General features: G+C 38.3%; 1 protein-coding gene across 6 annotated transcripts in view; it reads right to left on the reverse strand.

Annotated features, from left to right (window-relative positions):
- Nucleotides 1-118: 118 nt before the first annotated feature.
- Nucleotides 119-18,458, reverse strand: part of LOC122400960 (matrix metalloproteinase-14) — a 41,185-nt gene continuing 22,845 nt past the window's right edge. Inside the window, exons 2-10 of one of the 6 annotated variants that reach the window (XM_043402768.1) lie at nucleotides 17,518-17,641; nucleotides 11,237-11,341; nucleotides 9,641-9,792; nucleotides 9,240-9,542; nucleotides 8,935-9,100; nucleotides 8,706-8,842; nucleotides 8,191-8,511; nucleotides 7,307-7,388; nucleotides 119-2,029 (exon numbers count right to left, since the gene is read on the reverse strand). In XM_043402768.1, the coding sequence (XP_043258703.1) occupies nucleotides 1,884-2,029; nucleotides 7,307-7,388; nucleotides 8,191-8,511; nucleotides 8,706-8,842; nucleotides 8,935-9,100; nucleotides 9,240-9,542; nucleotides 9,641-9,792; nucleotides 11,237-11,341; nucleotides 17,518-17,641 (1,536 nt within the window). In that variant the 3' untranslated portion in view covers nucleotides 119-1,883. Of the gene's footprint in view, nucleotides 3,114-7,174; nucleotides 7,389-8,190; nucleotides 8,512-8,705; nucleotides 8,843-8,934; nucleotides 9,101-9,239; nucleotides 9,543-9,640; nucleotides 9,793-11,236; nucleotides 11,342-17,517; nucleotides 17,642-18,458 lie in introns of all 6 variants that reach the window. The other 5 variants (XM_043402765.1, XM_043402769.1, XM_043402770.1 and 2 more) reach the window with 5 other exon arrangements.

Here is an 18,458-nt window from a genome sequence, read left to right on the forward strand (position 1 = left end):
ATTTTTATTAAAATTTCAATGTTACGATGTAAAATATTAATTAATAAAAATAATTTAATGTTAAGTGGATGTCTATTAAATCTTCAAAATAAACATCGGTTAAAATGAACATGTACGTTTTATTGATACAGTATGTACAATATCAGGGCATAGCACAATGTGGCAAGTTTCAATATGAATCATTTTATTGCCCTGACAGAAGATCTAATGCAAATAAAGGCCTTGTACATCGCACCGTGTTAATGATATGCTGCATTTATGTATAAAATTCAAATTTTAAACAATGATAATATAAAACTTTGCGTGTGTTGTAGGTATTTGTTTTTTTAAACAATTTATTTAACAATCATTAGAAAACTGTACAAGGCTTTTTGTGCTTCGTTCATTCTTATATACTAGGTAATTCTTAAGTACGCAATTATTTATTTATAACAAACTTACAGAGATATTCCTTAGAATATAAAGAAACATATGGTAATGTCATTAATGTTTCTACAATTGTATATGTATACTATGAATTGTAAATACTTTTCACGCCTTTACTACAGTAATTGAAAGTTATTTAACTATTTTTTTATTCTTACCCTAAATTTGAAGTAACATATGAAAGAGAGATGTCTTGAAAGACCTAATTCATAGTATACTTATATTCACGTAGCGCGTACAACATACACTATACATTATTGCTTTTAATGTCATTTTGGTTTCAAAGCATAATACAGATAATTAGTTTATTTTCAAAATAATAAAAACTATTGTTCTCGCGTACTATATTAAATCTCACATTTCATAACATTGTCATCAGAAATTAATATGTACCTATTATTAATATTATTTATTATAACGTTTTACTACATAATGAGACATACTATTGAAATGAAAAGAAGCTTGTCGAAAGAAATGGAAAACGGTATATATAAGATAAAAGAATTTGCAAGTAAAGAATCGTTTGTGCGGACAAAAGTAAAGTGAATAGTTATAGCAATTATTCTTTAACCAATGTACCGATAACAACAAATTGTAGATATTTATACAAAAAAAGGGTGTACTTTATTACAAAGTTTTGAAGACATTTTAAGGCACTTGTACGGAAGATAAATATTTTTTTGGTACAGTTACTACTATGAGTATTACAGATATCTTTATATAGGTTTCAACAACTTTTTTCCAACCTTCTTGCTTCCATACATCCCGAGAATTATTTCTATTCTACGCGAGAAATAATAAAAATAAACTCTATAATACTCATAATACTGTCAGTCGAAAAACCAATTCACCGTTTTCTTTATTCGCTGTTTGTCGTGTCCCGATAAACCTTGGGGTCTCGTTGAAATTTATGTTTTGCATGAACCCGCAAAATAAGTGCCTTCGACGGTAACGTCTTTACAAACCATGATGTACGAATAAAGAATAAATAGGCAGTGTAAAAGGTTTGGTGACACATTATTGCATGCGACTTATAACATTATGTATAAACATATTTTACATGTAATTGTATACTTTACATATATACAGGATGCCTTGTAAGGTGCGTCGTATTTTATCGATTAATAAAGAAACTCGGAATAGTTGCGTAAATCGCACATCTCAAGACATACTGCAAAACACTTACAGTTACGATAAAGCAACTGGAATGATTGTTTCACGGGAGATTGAGGGGGGATAACGAACGAACTTTCGTAAACGTGTTCGTTAACCCAAAAAAAAAAGAATTAACGCACACGGTACGCGAGCATAAATTAGCACATTGCCGTTTTGGCACTGTTTTCCCTCTCCGTGCTCGGAGCACATTTAATACCACGGTTTCCCTGTTTAAAAGTTCAGTTCAAACGTTCCTTTCATCGATGATTCTGTCGCTCAATAATCACCGTCGAAAGATTTCTTTACGTAGTGGCGATTATTCTAGCGACGATTATGGTCATCAGATTGAGGGAAATGTACCACCACGTCGACGACGATTTGAAAACGCTTTCCGCCGCAGAGCCCGCGTCCTGATTGGAAGACGTGACTAGCTGCTCGTCCGTCTCGCCTGTTGAATTTTATAGAAAATCGTAGGAAGGGGCTTTACGATAGCTAAGAGAATCGTCGCTGATTGGATGGCTCACTGCGTCGGTCGCGCTTGCACAGTTTCGCGCGTGAAACAACAGAGGGTAACACGTAGGTTACAAATCGCAGTCTCAGGTGTTGTTTGGAACTTATTCAGTTTGCTTTGGATCAGTTTTCCCCGTTAAGGTCTGCTTCGTGAACCTGCCTCGTAATCTCGTATCTAAAGATATTTTATTTCCTTTGAAAATTTCTTGTTCCATTTTGCTGCCTTCTAACCCGAGTTTACGACCCAACGATTCCTCGAACAAACAAGTTTTTCATTCTCGTTCGTTCACTTTTTCCCGAACCCGCGCGATCCCGAGTGTAGAGCGTTGTCCTCTGGAAAAAGTGATTTTTTTTCCGAGTTAATGGAAAACCGCGACTCTTGGCGACCGCAGTTCTCGCAGCCCCGTATTTGCGTCGAAATCTGTTAGTGCTGTACCGCGTAAGGATTTTACCACCGACGTGTCAACATCGCGTTTCGCTAAATCTGAATAATTATAATGCATAATCGTATATCGGCCCGTAAGATTTTTGTGCCTATTAAAATTCTCCTCGATCAAACTTTGGAATGAAAAATTTCTCTTTATACTTTCACTGCGATTTAATCTTGAACAAATCGATAGATATCTCTACCTCGAGAAAGAACAAACTGTATTAACTGCGTGTACATATTTGTATCACCGTGTTGGGATGATTCGAAACGAAAAATGTGCGTCAAACAGAGTCAAATCAAAACGATAAAGGATTCTTAAAATAGGGAAGATTGCAATAAAAAAAAAAAATATCTAACGAGAGCCTCGGAACCCACGAAAAGATTCGTGAGAAGCTTTCCTCCTTTTCAACCTTATACGACGAAATAATCAGCTCGTTCTCGATTTACTACACTTTTTACTTTGAATATTTTTGTACTCTGACACGTGTCTCTTTATTTTTGAGATTCACCAAAAAAAAGTTGATTGAAAATGACGACTCCACTGCTGTGGCTTCCCGTTGTTAAACGTAAATTCATCTTATGTTAAAATTCTCTGAAAGCAACAAAACGTGATGTTTGTAGAAACAAATCGACAGAATCGTAATTTTTTTAGCGCACAAAAATCTTTTGTGATTAACATATACAAGGTGAGCCACGGGCTGTTTTCGTAAATAATATTAAGGATGGCGAAAATGTTTAAACTTTCCGTATCTTTTAATTATCGCTACGACGTATAAATTTAATGACGTTCTGTACGGCCCACGTTGTATAGTAATATTCTTTAAAGAGAAACAAGCTACAAACGAAAAAGAATTCCCGAAATATTGTATCAGAATACAGTTTAGAGGAAAATTCCTACATTTCCAGTAGCTTCCACATAAACCTTACCAAATGAAACCACCCGAAAAAGTAGAATGGGTGCAAAGGGAGACCGAAAATTTGACATGCCCTTGTACCAAACGATTCCTCGTCTAACGAAACCATTAGGATTGAAAGTAGAATAATCGTGCATTTGTAAACCGTGTATATGAGAAGTAAACAAATAATACGTGCACGCGAAAGTGGAGATGGGTAGAAAAGAAATCTTGAACGAAAGAACAAAGAATCGTAGGGAGTGCGATAACACATGAAAGAAATAAACGAGGACGGGTACATCAAGGTCGATGTTGTTTGGGTTCGAAAGATGGTTAGGGAGAGAGAAGTAGATGGAGACATCGTCCTACGGTAGATTAAGTTCCAAACAACGTGTAACCGTATTCCGTACAGTTTTTATCATGCACCTCTTTTATTTCACACTCGAGTGTAGACACGTGCATGTTACACACACGTTTCTGTGCGTTTCGTGCTGTGATACATCCTTCGCGTGTGGTTCGTGAAAATTCGTAGTTCGTGCAAAACTATCAGTGAACGTATAGTTATGAGATATACAGTTTCATTTAACCTCTTCAGGGACGATTCTTTTTTTTTCCTTCTTTTTTTTTGTCTATTTATTATTGACAATAACTATAATTATACTAAACGTCCACATATGTGGCCAAGGGCGTGAAGAGGTTAAAGAAGACTCGTCCAAAAGCGAAGCTCGTTACATCGTTTTTTCTCCCATCATGCAGAAGTTGTTAAAGAAACAAGGGTACAGATTTTTGTTAGAACAATTATATCAGCTATGTATATTTCACGCGTTTAACTTGATTAATAAGTTTATAGGACGATAACGACGTATCTTGGACGAGTCTATCCTCGACGTTAAGGTAAAATACCATTTGGCTCGTGACGTTATTCGAAGCGATTAGTAAACGTAAAATAGAGTCACTTTGTGCAAAATAGTACATTATTTTTTTCTTTACAGTTTTAAGCTACACAGGTGGTGTTAGACGAATAGTGTTAGTAAAATGGTGACGTGCAACAGTGGAATTCGTGTCGTATGCGATTAGCGGTGATTCCTCCCCGTGAATGAATGTTAGGAATGGTAACACCGAAGGGGGATGTACGGTACACGGAACAGCCAGAAGAAGTAAGAAGACGAGGACAGAAATACGAGAACGCAACATAAGTAAGAATACGCAATACACTAGGAAGTTCGTAGTGCGATTTCGTGAATAAGCGAGACGAAACAATAAACGAAGAAATATGAGAAACAGGGAAAGCTTAACGTTGTAATATTTACTGTTCTTTTTCGGCAAACTGGGCCCGGCGACGGTGACTGATGATATTTCAGGGTTTATCCCCCTCTCGTGTACGGTGTTTCAAATACGAGTAACTGCTATTTTTTTTTTTTCTTTTCTTTTATCAGAAACGTAAAACTTCATTTGCCGCCTGGCTAGTAGATACTCTGGGCGATCACACGTGTTCAAAGACTTTGCTTAAAAGTCTGGAATTGCGGGGAGGGTGATCGCGTTTGGACTCGACTCTAGGAGGACTTCCGGCGTTTCGACTTGTTCCGTGCGTTTCTACTTTTCATTGTGCAACATTTTTACAATTAAATAGTCGATCATATTTATCGGATACCAACCCATCTGGCAAACAGAATGATGTGTACACTGAATACAGATTTCCTATTTTTACTTACCCCCTGTGGATAGTAAAGATCCACCTAATTAAAATACGACAAAATTTAAGTTCTTGCGAGTCTGGTTTAATCCCAAAGATTAAACACAGCGGAAGTTATCCTAGGAGTGGATCGGATTTTAGCGAAATGATAATTTTGCATATTGGCAGGAATGGAAATAATATTTTTCATATTCAGGAATATTAAATTTCTTGGTATTACTGCCGATTTGCGTACATTTAATGGGGAATGAATAAAGACAAAGTAATCACGGCGTATGGAAGCGATTTTACGTACTTGTAAGCAAATTAATCGAATGATACGTATGTGCTGTGACATTGAGAATATGACGATAATTGATCGATTCGATTACAGTTACTTTTCGGCTTTAATGATACCACCACCACCATGTAATACCCAAATTAAGTGATTAACGCGTTTTTGAATTTTTCTATTCACCGAAGAAGTTTGTGCAAACAACCTGTATTAACGTAGTTAATCGAAGTAATCGTAGCGTCGTTCATTCATTGTTGTAACTGTAAACTCACTATGGATACTGAAGTGCAATTTATGTTTTATGATTACATGGACTTGTTATGTATGGAAAAGCTATCGAACGAGAATTGTTACTGTTTTTCTCGCGTTGTTCTATTTTGAATCTCTGTGTAGCTTGTTCTCCGTGCATTATACAGGGTGTTCGGCCACCCCTTGGAAAAATTTTAATGGGAGATTCTAGAGACCAAAATAGGACGAAAATCAAGAATACCAATTTGTTAATGGAGGTTTCGTTAAAAAGTTATTAACGTTTAAAGTTCCGCCTGTACTGAATTTTTTTCTAGAAAGTGGGTAGGATTTCGGGGGTAGGTCTATTTACCAAAAATTATTGTAATTGACCCCCGCAAACGAAAATAATTTTTCCAGAACGATTTGAAAATTTTTTTTTTTCGTCGAAAAGCAATTACTGAATTTTTTTCTTGAAAGTGAGCAGGAATTCGGGGGTATGTGTATTCACCAAAAATGATTGTAATTGGCCCCCGCAACCGAGAATAATTTTTTTAGAACGATTTGAAAAATTCTTTTTTCGCCGAAAAAAGTACCTATCTGAATTTTTTTCTCGAAAGTGGATAGGATTTCAGGGGTATGTGTATTCATAAAAAATGATTGTAATTGACCCTCGCAACCGAAAATAATTTTTCCAAAACGATTTGAAATTCTTTTTTTCGTCGAAAAATTCAGTACCTTTCCGAATTTTTTTCTCCCAAGTGGGTAGGATTTCGGAGGTATGTGTATTCACCAAAAATGATTGTAATTGACCCTCGCAACCAAAAATAATTTTTTCAGAATGATTTGAAATTTTTCAATTAAATTTTTTAATAACTTTTTAACAAAGCCTCAGTCAAGAAATTGATATTCTTGATTTTCGTTCTATTTTTGCCTCTAGAATTCCCCATTAAAATTTTTCCCAAGGTTGGTCGAGCACCCTGTATTTTGATGAAAATTACATTTTCAAACAGAGATGGAACAAGGGAATAACCGCGTTTGTTCTCTTTTATCACATGCACAAATTTCCTCGATGGATGGAAGCCCTAGGTATGTAGTAGCCAGGTGTTCGAGACATCAAATACTGTATTCTCGTCTTTTATAATTTGTAATTCACTTATTCCCACTTCAGATTCCTATACAGAGTTGGAATAAGTTGAAAGTTTCAGTTTGTCCACTTCTACAAAGGCCACTGTGCTTACAATTTATTTACTCATTCAAGTAACACTCTGCCATGCAAAATTTTGCTGGACAGTTAGCCCTTTGATTCTGCTTTGGAGGGGAAAAGTTAAAAGTCCGAATCTATTTTTTATTTATATTTCGAGTTTTCTTCTCCAATGCAGATATAGGAAGACGATTATCTAGAAATTATTAGTTACCATTGTATATTTTAGCAGTCTATTGATATTTAAATAACTATATTTATCACAGTCTTCTTTCACAATTATTTTTATTACACAGAAGTAGACCACTGAAACTTTTCTAAGACGAGGTAAGAATTTGGTTCGACTCCAATGAAGCTTTAGTACCTGCGTCTAGAATGATGTCTCCTACGTCACCGTTTCTGTCACCGTCGTCCTCAAAGTCACCGCCGACGGTTTCCAGGATGCCGGAATTCGAGAACGCGTCTTCAGGATTATCGCGTAGCCATTGGACATTACCTAATGTTCCTTTGTTTGCAGATCTGCACCCGAACCACCAGTAGGCCGTCGACCTTGGAAACGCCGGATCAGCAACGTCCACCTGAAGCATCGCCAGAAAAAGCTTATTCGACCATTTTCTTGAATTATTCAAAATCATTATGAGTCGAATCTACCCATACTGATGCAAGCTTTAATTTATTCCCACTTAGGAGGAGTTGCTGAATTTAAAGTATCGTGGAAACTCTAACAACACACTCTATCATAGGCCAGATAGAAAAGAGCTAGACGATTCAAAGTAAGCTTATTCGACCATTTTCTTGAATTATTCAAAATCATTATGAGTCGAATCTACCCATACTGATGCAAGCTTTAATTTATTCCCACTTAGGAGGAGTTGCTGAATTTAAAGTATCGTGGAAACTCTAACAACACACTCTATCATAGGCCAGATAGAAAAGAGCTAGACGATTCAAAGTAAGCTTATTCGACCATTTTCTTGAATTATTCTAAATCATTATGAATCGAATCTACCCATACTGATGCAAGCTTTAATTTATTCCCACTTAGGAGGAGTTGCTGAATTTAAAGTATCGTGGAAACTCTAACAACACACTCTATCATAGGCCAGATAGAAAAGAGCTAGACGATTCAAAGTAAGCTTATTCGACCATTTTTTTGAATTATTCTAAATCATTATGAGTCGAATCTACCCATACTGATGCAAACTTTAATTTATTCCCACTTAGGAGGAGTTGCTGAATTGGAAATATCGTGGAAACTCTAACAACCCACTCTACCAGATACGAGAGAGCTAGACGAGTCATTCTGGTAAATACCTGAGTTAATTTACCGAACGTGGATTTGTCAGTATGCTTTATTGCGTGTAAAGATAAAGCACTTACGGAGAACGTCCTGTCGTTGAATCGGTAATAAGCGTCGCCCTTGAAGAAGTACGTGTAACCGCGATAAACGATCGAGGCATCGAGATTATCCGGGATGCCTTCCCAGTTCGAGGTCAGCTTAGGATACGTGTTCTTCACCGGTGGTTTCTGCGCAGGGTCGAACCTCCAGAATTTGGTGCCCTTGTAGAAGTAGATCTTGCCGTTTCCGGTCCACACGGTCGCGGTATCGATGTTGTCCGGAATTCCTGTGAAACCTTCGCTGATCTCCTTCGGGTAATCTCCATCCATTCTCTTGCCCACGTATCTCCAATATTTCGAACCCTGTTACAACGAAATTGCTCTCAGAAATTGATGTATTATAGTCTCCGCTGTTTCTCTTTTCCAATCTCGAAATTCTATTCATCTTAAAACATTTAGCTGGCTGTAGAAGAGACAGCAATCGTAGCAATGATATAGAAGTTAGAAAGATGAAGCACTAGTAGATGAATTGGATAGGTTTGCAACAGTTTTCTTACCTTGAAGAAGTAAGTCTTTCCGTTCTTGTAAGTGAAGGCAGCGTCTATGTTCCCTGGCAGACCTTTCCACGAATGAGAAATGAATTTCGGATAGCCCACCGCCACGCCGTCCGCGGTTAATCTCCAATAACGATCACCTGAAGACAAATGCAATTCAGACATTTATTCCAATCTGAAATCTTCGACGTTTCTGTCCACGTTCTTCTATAATTGTAATTCCAACACTCACCTTTGAACACATACATGTGCCCCTCCGCCGAGTTGAACATTGTGTCGACTTTTGGGTCCGTGCACAGTTCCGAGTCTTCTTCGCTAGGCGGCGCGGAAGTCGTCGTTCCGAATTTAGGCCCAGTCGGGATTCCACCGGTGTTCACAGTCTTCTTTCCGTACAAAGCCTGCGGCAAATCCACACAAAAGTCTAACCGATATAAAAACTACTGGATTAAATCTAGATTGAATCTAAATAACGTCTATCGTACCTTCAAATTGCAGAGTGAGGCGGGACAGTTTCATTGATCATTGCTTAGCGCTTACCTGAATACCCTGGATGTCGTCGTCGTCCAACCGGAAGTAGCGCTCGTAGCCGCGATAGAAGGGCGCCATAAGGGCGCTTTTGACGTCGCTGTGGCTCAGACCGAGGGAATGACCGAACTCGTGGGCGGCGACTTGGAAGAGATTCGTACCACGGAAGCTGTCGATGGTCCACAGTTCGGCGTCGTCGAAATGGGCATCGCCACCGTAAACAGGGAAGTAAGCGTGGGCCAGAGTGCCGCCGCGTCCATCGAAGGGATCTCCGTCACCGTGTTCGCCAGTCTCGAACTTGATCTCGATGTGGACCTAAAAGCGAGGTACGATTTAAAAATCTGCTACTTTAGAAACTTTCCTGATAGGCCTACAACTCTTGTTTCCCCCCAGGTAAATAGCTCCCGACTCACCTGGCCCGATTTCTTTTGGACGAAAGTGAGATCCGTGTAGTCCGACCACACTTTGAACGCTTTGCTCAGCTCGGTGTCGACTTTGTGCTGCGGCAAAAGTTGCGGATACTTGCTGATCTTGTACGTCAGTTTCTTTACGCGCCATCTCGAGCCTACGCATAAGCGACGACGATGAAGAAACGGGAATTGTATTTACGGCACTACGGTGTGAACAGCAACGACGTTTCCTTTCTCTCGAACGATCGTCACGTTTAGCGCCAACCTTCGATCGCGACGCGCTCCGCACGCATTTATCATAATTTATCATTTTTATGGAGAACATCTTCTCCGCTCCGCGATGTCCATTTATGTAACGATCGCTACCGCGAGTGGCAATTATTGTTCGAGCGTCTTGTTCGTTCGTTGTGCAACGATTTATTTTTAAACGCGTGGATCGCGGTGGATGGACACGTTGCTCGATTTCGATTCGCTGAAGATTAGTTGAATCGTCAAGACCCACTTTGATAGAACGTATATTATTTTTACTAGAAGAATTTCAGTCGGAACTTTTCTTCTTTAGCTTTGTTTTGTATATTTGTATTTACGATCCGTTAGGTAGGTTGATAACGAATTTGTTAAATGAAGGCGACCGATAGAGAAAGTTTGGGAACCGCTGCTCCAGTGGGTCACAGTTAGTCCTCCGTATTACGCGGATAGAATTCCGGTAGGATTCACGGATCGGTGATTCCGTCGCCGCGGGTACGTTCGATGAAAAGCAGGAATGTTCACGCGAGGTTCAAAGTCACGGTTAGATCGAACCCCGCGACTATGTCCCCGCGATTCGATCGAGATCGATACGGCGGGTTAGGGCACGAGTACGATCGTTTGGAATGCGTCGTTCATCGATGATTTCTTTTATTCCGGGAAACGTTCGTGATTAATTAACGCTGTCACGGGAAAACCAGTGATCGCAGGTAATTAACTGGCGTGACTAGCGGTCAAAGGGTAATTGGTATGACTACGGTCGAAGAAAGTTCGAGAAGAATTGTTTCGATTGTTCTCCGTGAATATGATCGTCGATTGTCTGGAAGCAGGGTACTTAGTAGGGCGATCGGAAATGTATTTGGAACAATTTCGATGCCTAAAAAAAATGCATTCAGAGTATCCGGCGAATAGCTGCGATACAGATGCGCGTGACCTGTTTAGGGTGACTGACTTCGCATTGACGACAAACTAGGCAGGAAGCCAAGAGTAACACCTGACTGTTAAACATTTCTTGCGCTATGAAAAACTGTCGCGTTGCAAAATGTAAATATTCTTTTGTTAGGATCGGGGTCTCGAAGAATTCATTTTTTGATCGAACTCAAGTATGTCGAGACGAACAGTTTGATAACTGTTATTATCCAACGTAATGTTAATGTGAATCTGTTTCTATGAGGTCGGATACGAAACGATAGCGAGCAGCTTCTGATTCTAACGTACAGATCACTGGCGATTAGATAATCAAATACTCGATCGAATGTTATGTCACGCGTTGAATCGCAGCTAAATCCAAACTTGTTTCTATATTATTGTTCTTTCGGTACTCTTTTCTAATTTAATTTTTATTCTATTTACCTTGAAGAGCATAACGCTTGGACCTTGCAAATCCGGGGCCAACTTTGTCTTTAACGCCACACCTCGGCAATGCCATCAGCTTGTAGGTCTCCTCGTCAAAGTCACCTGAAAACGAAACAATATTCTTAATAACACAGTTCACAATATAGTAGCGCATCTAGAAAGTCAACGAGACAAATGTGATTTGTAAAAATAATTTTATCAAGTGCTTCGTAGGCTGGTCTAATATTTATACTTGTTAAATTGTTAAGCCCTAAAACTGATACTAGTTAAGATATGTAATTCAAATTCTATGTTTCGCTCGACGAGCAATGTTATCTAGATGTTCGTGTTTTATAAAATGTAGCCCAACTCCGGCCACGAGAACGTTGTAAAATTTTCGCGCGGTTAGCACGAGCGTTCGTATCATTCGATTTCACGTAATCACAAGTTCAGATCGCAGGATCCGCGGGTATCGATCCCTCGGCTATGCCGCCACGCTCTATTCTCCATTCCCGATTCCGCCGTGCACGTGTGCGTTTCCTGTATCGCGGTGCATATGCATCAACGTAACATGCACGCGTATATGCATAATATGCGGAGCACGCGAAAATATCAAGCTCCTCGCACACTCGCGTACCAACCGGGAGAATACATTACTTTCAACAACCACCACGTTGGGGAGAAATAAAATATTTTTATCGAGGCAATTTACATAAAAATTACAACCTTCAGAATTTTTAACATTTTACAATTTTTATTCTCAGTTTCCAATTCAATTTTTAAACCGAGCGTTGTAATTTGTCTCTATTTTATTATAGAATTTTTTTATGTTTAAATCTTTCGTATCGTCTACCGATTCTGTACGATTATATGTAGGGTCAGAATTCGATCGAGTGTGCGGTCAGCTTTATCCGTCTCGCCACGTGAGAACGAGCCTGAACTGTGTTAGCGGCGGTCACGCGACTGGGAAGTTGTACGCTTATTAATGCCGGTTTGCGTGAAAATTGTAGCGTTCGTGGAACGATCGTGCAGATCGATTTGAATACGAAACGATCGAGTCACACCGGGCTCCGAATCTTGTTGCTTCCGACAGAGAAAAGCGCAGCGTACGGGCAGGTTTTTGCGTGAAACTTCGATCGTTGGTTGCGCAAACACGGTGAAACCTCGGTCGACGATGACAGAATTTCTTTCGTCTCGCAATAAGGCGAAAATGAGCGTCTAACGATTCGTTGAAATATTTTTTTTTTTTTCTTTCGCCGCGTCGAAACAACTTTGTCCACTCTTGTGAAATATTTTTCATAACTATCTGTTCTTTTTTTAGTGACTCTGTTACGTGCGGCCGTGTTACCGGAACCTCGACGCAGAGAGTCGATGGTATCCAGCGTTACTAGGAAGCACAGGATGCGTCGAGCACGTGGCAGAAGATTACTGTCAATAAACGCGTTTCATCTCGAATAATACCGTCACCGGCGGTGTACAATTTTATAGTTAGATAATTCTTCCGTTCACCTTCGTTTTTTATTGGCGACTATCGAATCGCCGCTTCCGACCGCGGATGCTCAGCTCGCTTGGATACGTTTCGTACCAGTTCTCGCTCGTTTCGCAACTACGCAGAGAACAGCGGCAATAGCAATATTTTATTCAGCGCGATAAAGATACGAGCTATTTTTTAAATTCTTATTTTAACCATTTTCCAATCGGTCGATTTCTTGCGGTTATTTTGTAAACGAAATCTCGTGATGTAATTTTGGGGTATCGCGAGTTAAAGAAACTGAGTTTACCATTGGTTTCTGGGGTCTGGATGAAGCAACAACGTCGGTGATCCAAGTAAAATCATTTCTTCGTGGTCACCGTTTCAAAGATAATCGACGTTCTGCTTCGAGATTACAATTCTCTAATAAAAACTGTATTGATCAATGCCTCAGGAAACGAGCACGCTTTTATCCTCTTCGATCGAGATAGATTTAATATTAGAGTTTGTTTTAATGATTTTCACACGCCTGATAAATGTTGAATCCGCAGTTCGAAGTTCGAATGGAAGAACGTGCCTTGGCAATAATGTTGTAGGCTGTGTGAATCATTTTGTTAAGCGCCACTGATGAATCTATTGCACATCACCGAACTCTGAGTCATCGTTCAGCATCATCTGCGTGAATCCAAAAGGGAGACCGTTTTTCGTTATTTTCTCACTTAAAATACACACGTCGTGTTCTCCACTGTGCCATTATCCTTTATACTCCAAGTAATTCTCATTTGTTCGTTTCAATTCTCGTCCTCATTCCCATCGACGACGTTATCACAAAATTGTTAAATATTAAAAATTGCATTCGAAGAAAACATTTTGCACAACCGTGTTTCAAACGTTTTTTTTTTATCGCGTAGCATAATTTTAACTACCCACATCCATAAATATGTATTTTTTAAAGTAGACTGTCCTGTTAAAAAAATTGAGTTATTTATCTTGTTACAAATCCAATGAATTATTTAAACTATACTCCTCGATATTTTGTCCTCGAATTTACTATTGTAAAGCGTTTCGTTGTTGCATCACCGACAGCAAGTTGTCTTCGCCGATAACGCTTTGTAATATCGGCGACATCGGTTCGAAATCCCCGCCGGAAGTAATAATCCGTTTAGATACAAAAGATTTTTGCGACAATGGGTGTGAATGAACCGTGTATAGAGATATTGCGATTTACGTTTCGACGTTATTATTCTCGATTATTAAGCGTATTACAAAGAGAGATTGTACAATCGATGACATTGAAAGGATATAAGTTTGTGATGCACGTTTAACTTCAGTCTAACCATATCAAAATTTTGGGCAAACTCTGTATACAGGGTGTCTCACCCGATTTTGACATCTTGATTTTCTCGCTATTGTTACTCGTAACAAAAAATGTTTCAGCGGAGTCTTGAATGGTATCGAGTGGAGTATATTCTGATGTTATTAGTTTTTTCGTGAGTGAACGCGTAAAGGTCATATAAAGGTCAACTTTGTTTTTTTAAATGAAATGAGGTATTTTTTAATACATCAATCGATTCAGCTGGACAATCGTTATAAAAAAGTACTAACTATGTAACGTCGAAAAATTAGTAGTTCAGGAGATATTTCAATTTAAATAATTCTAAAACACCATTACTGTTGTACTAAGACGTTAGCGTTTATTTACAGGAATGGTTCAACGGTAGGTGCGGTAGTAATGATGCCTTAAGAATTTAAATAATTTAAATTGAAATATCTCCTGAACTACTAATTTTTCGACGTTACATAGTTAGTACTTTTTTATAACGATTGTCCAGCTGAATCGATTGATGTATTAAAAAATACCTCATTCCATTTAAAAAAACAATGTTGACCTTTATATGACCTTTACGCGTCCACTCACGAAAAAACTAATAACATCAGAATATGCTCCACTCGATACCATTCAAGCCTCCGCTGAAACATTTTTTGTTACGAGTAACAATAGCGAGAAAATCAAGATGTCAAAATCGGGCGAGACACCCTGTATATAAAGTATGTACAAAGTCCCTGTTAGAGCAGAAAAATGTTCCACTGTCAGTTTTACAAATATTTAAATCAAATGTTAATCATGTATTCTTAAATGTGCATAAGAATCATCAATTTTTAGAATAATATACATTGTAGATCTGAAGAGGGTCACGCGCGATCCAAACGTCAATTAATTTAAATAGTTACGCGACTCCAATTGCTGTTGCTCGAAATAATGTACAAACAACGCCACTATTTGCGTTCTATTTAGCAATTTGTTTCTTTGTCCGTTCTCGTCGATCTTATTTGTCAAGTTTCAAGGCTCGAGCCTCGATGGTTCCGTTTTGTTTTAATAGCCTCAGGCCGCTAAACGGTTCACGCCAGACGCTTTGGGCGTCTCGGGTGATTGTTTGACGTTCGCTCGTCGATTTTCCCGGCGCTGTTTTTTTCGCTACCGATTTCTCGGTCGACCGTCGCGAAATTCCACGTGTTTTCGAGCGAACAGCCGCAAAGCAGCGTCCGCCGGCCCCTCAAGGTCTAGAAATGTAAAAATGGACTCTTTATTCAGAGCCGGTCGGACAAGTATCGGGGAAGATGCAAGTGCATGTTTTGCAGCCGAGGATTCGTAGAAACGAAATCCGTTTTCGAACCAACTAGCGTTCGACGCGAATTATAACGTCCTGTACCCGATTGAAATTCTCTTGGGAAATATTCTGCAATTTGATTTAAAAAATGTAGAACAATCGTGGTCGTTGGAGATTTTCGAGACGAATTGTTTCTTGACGGAGCGTCACGTTTCAAGGCTCGTAATGATTTTCACGGTTCGACTGCCATCAGAATTTTCTCCCGATTCCGTTCCCGGTGGAATAATAAAAATTTTCTCGGTAACTAGTATGACGTACGGAATGTTTTGACGTATAGGAAACGACTTTTGGAATCGGACTCTGATACCGTGCGTGATGCCTACCAATACGACTCGGAACAATTACTTCGATCCAGCAAATTTGATGCTGTACGCGAGCCTCGGTGAGTCAGCGGAGCACCGCGACACCGAACGAATGCATCCACTCGCATGATTCACGTACAAGCACCCACGAGAACTATTAAACTCAATTACGGTTAAATATAATACGGGGAGGCGATCGCAAGGACGTAAATAAACGTTAATTGACGATGGAGACGGAGTTCCGGAACTCCAGCCCCTTACAAAAATAGTGTAACTTGTACAAAAGTCGAAATACAATAGTCGAAAATACACCTATTCGTGTAAATAAAATTGTACAATCTTTAGGCGATCTTTATATTGACTGAAACTTAGCTTGTGAGGTATTTGTATTGAATTACACGTCCTCAGAATTTTTATGAAAGAACTTTAATTGTAAAATAGGGAGTATGCAAATAGCAATAGTCGAGAATATACAGGGTGTTTGGACACCTCTGGGAAAAATTTTAATGGGAGATTCTAGAGTCCAAAATAAAGCGAAAATAAAGAATACTAATTTGTTGATGGAGGCTTCGTTAAAATGTTATTAACGTTTAAAGTTACGTTTGTATTGAATTTTTTTGTAGAAAGTGGGTAGGATTTTGGGGGTAGGTCTATTTACCAAAAATTATTGTAATTGACCCCAGAAACCGAAAATAATTTTTCCAGAACGATTTGAAATTTTTTAATTTTGTCGAAAAAGTCCGCCTTCCTGAATTTTTTTCTTGAATGTGTGAAGGATTTCGAAGGTATATATATTCAACAAAAATGATTGTAATTGGTTCCCACAACCGAAAATAATTTTTCCAGAACGATTTGAAATTTTTTTTTCGCCGAAAAATTTAGCCTACCCCCTGCCGATTTTTCTTAGAAATTCGTTTTTCATTTTTAATAAATTTGGTTGGCGCTGTACAGAAAAGTTGTTTACCATTTTTTTGTAAGTATCCGTGAGCTCTATTTCACAAAAAAGGTTTCATTGAAATATATTCACTATTGTAGGAGTTATGGCTGTTTGAAAATTGAACCAGTTTTAGGGGGTTTTTCTCATTGTACGGTGTCAAGGAACAACTTTTTTAATATTGTTAGAATTTCTACGTATTCTCCACTAAAATACGCGTTGTTCCCATTTTGAAAAATTAAAATCCTTCATTCCGTTGAAAAGTTATGACGTTTTAAAGATACCCATGAAATTTCAGGGTAGGATTTCTGGTCTCACATTAGATTTTCGGTAAAGAATTTTTTTCTCGAAAGTGAGTAGGATTTCAGCTGTATGTCTATTCATCGAAAATGCTCGAAATTGACCCCTGTAACTAAATATAATTCTTTTAGTATGATTTGAAATTTTTTAATTTCGTCTAAAAATTTCAGAACTTACTCGAATTTTTTTCTCGAAAGTGGGTAGAATCTCAGTGTTATGTGTATTCACCAAAAATGATTGTAATTGAGCTCCGCAACCAAAAATAATTTTTTCAGAATGATTTGAAATTTTTTAATTTAATTTTTTAATAACTTTTTAATGAAGCCTCAGCCAAGAAATTAATATTCTTGATTTTCGTCTTATTTTGACGTCTAGAATCTTCCATTACAATTTTTCCCAGAAATAGCCGAACACCCTGTATAATAGATTCTCAGGGAAAATTTTATATTTGTATAAATAAAATTGTACAATTTTTGGGCGATTTTTATTATGACTGAAACTTATGTGGTACCTATAAATTACACATTCTTAGAATTTTTATAAAGGAACTATAATAGTAAAATAAGGAGTAATCGATCATTTTTAAGAAATTGATGATTGTAAGATGAGTTTGTAACGCTTACCTGTTATGTTCAATCCGGCGAAAGATTGGAACTCTGCGATTGCTTTGGATAGTGTTTCTTGCGATATGATTCCACCGCTCGTTGGATTTATAGGTTGCAGGTAACCGAAATGGGACAGGTAGTTCTGTAACGAGAAAGTCATTCATTACAATCCGAAACCACCACTTTTATTCAGTATTAATCAGAAAGAAGAATGTTATTATTTTAAAAGCTATTTGTACACCAAGAATGTGGTTCCATTTTAATTTACATATAATTTACAATTTTCTTGGCGCGGTCTGAAGAATTCTGAGCCAATCGGTTCGAATTATACTCCTCGTCGGAACAAGCGTGATACATACGCGTGGATTGTTATTACGCGTAATTCAGGGTGATATTACATTTACAGTACGGATTATCTTTTTAAAAGCGAGTCATCTTTCGTTCCACTTTTAGCATCCGTGCTCGATATCTATCTAGGTAAAATCGTACATCCGTTATCGAGAAAATCAAGATCTTATTATAGTTTAATAAATTTGTATAATCGATCGCAGGGGATCATGCGTGGAGTTTCGAGCGTTCGTAAACTGTAAATGGAGGAGACGACGATGCTCGAGGGGATTGACCCGACCGATGACGGTATTCGCGTTATGATACTGTTATTTAACCGCGTCGAGTAAAGGCAATTAATATTCCGGCGAATAGGACGTGCCGCGGTGTACGTGTTTCCGTTTTCCTTGTCTATCGTTCGGTGATGAACCACAGGATATTCTTAGCTCGAAAAAAGTTTCTTACGTTCGTTAAAACGTTTGCAAGTGCTCTATAAATTAAAAAAAATTTTAAACCACGAACAGTGTAATGCAAAATCTCCTGAGGCTACAAAATATTTAATTTTTCACGTTTCTATATTTCCAGGCAAAGTTATTCACTTTCTTCGAATGTCGAGAAAACATCTGCGAAAG

The sequence above is a fragment of the Colletes gigas genome, unplaced genomic scaffold (genome assembly GCF_013123115.1).
Source record: "Colletes gigas isolate AHSC1104 unplaced genomic scaffold, ASM1312311v1 Colletes_gigas_Sc00021, whole genome shotgun sequence".
Lineage (NCBI taxonomy): Eukaryota > Metazoa > Arthropoda > Insecta > Hymenoptera > Colletidae > Colletes > Colletes gigas.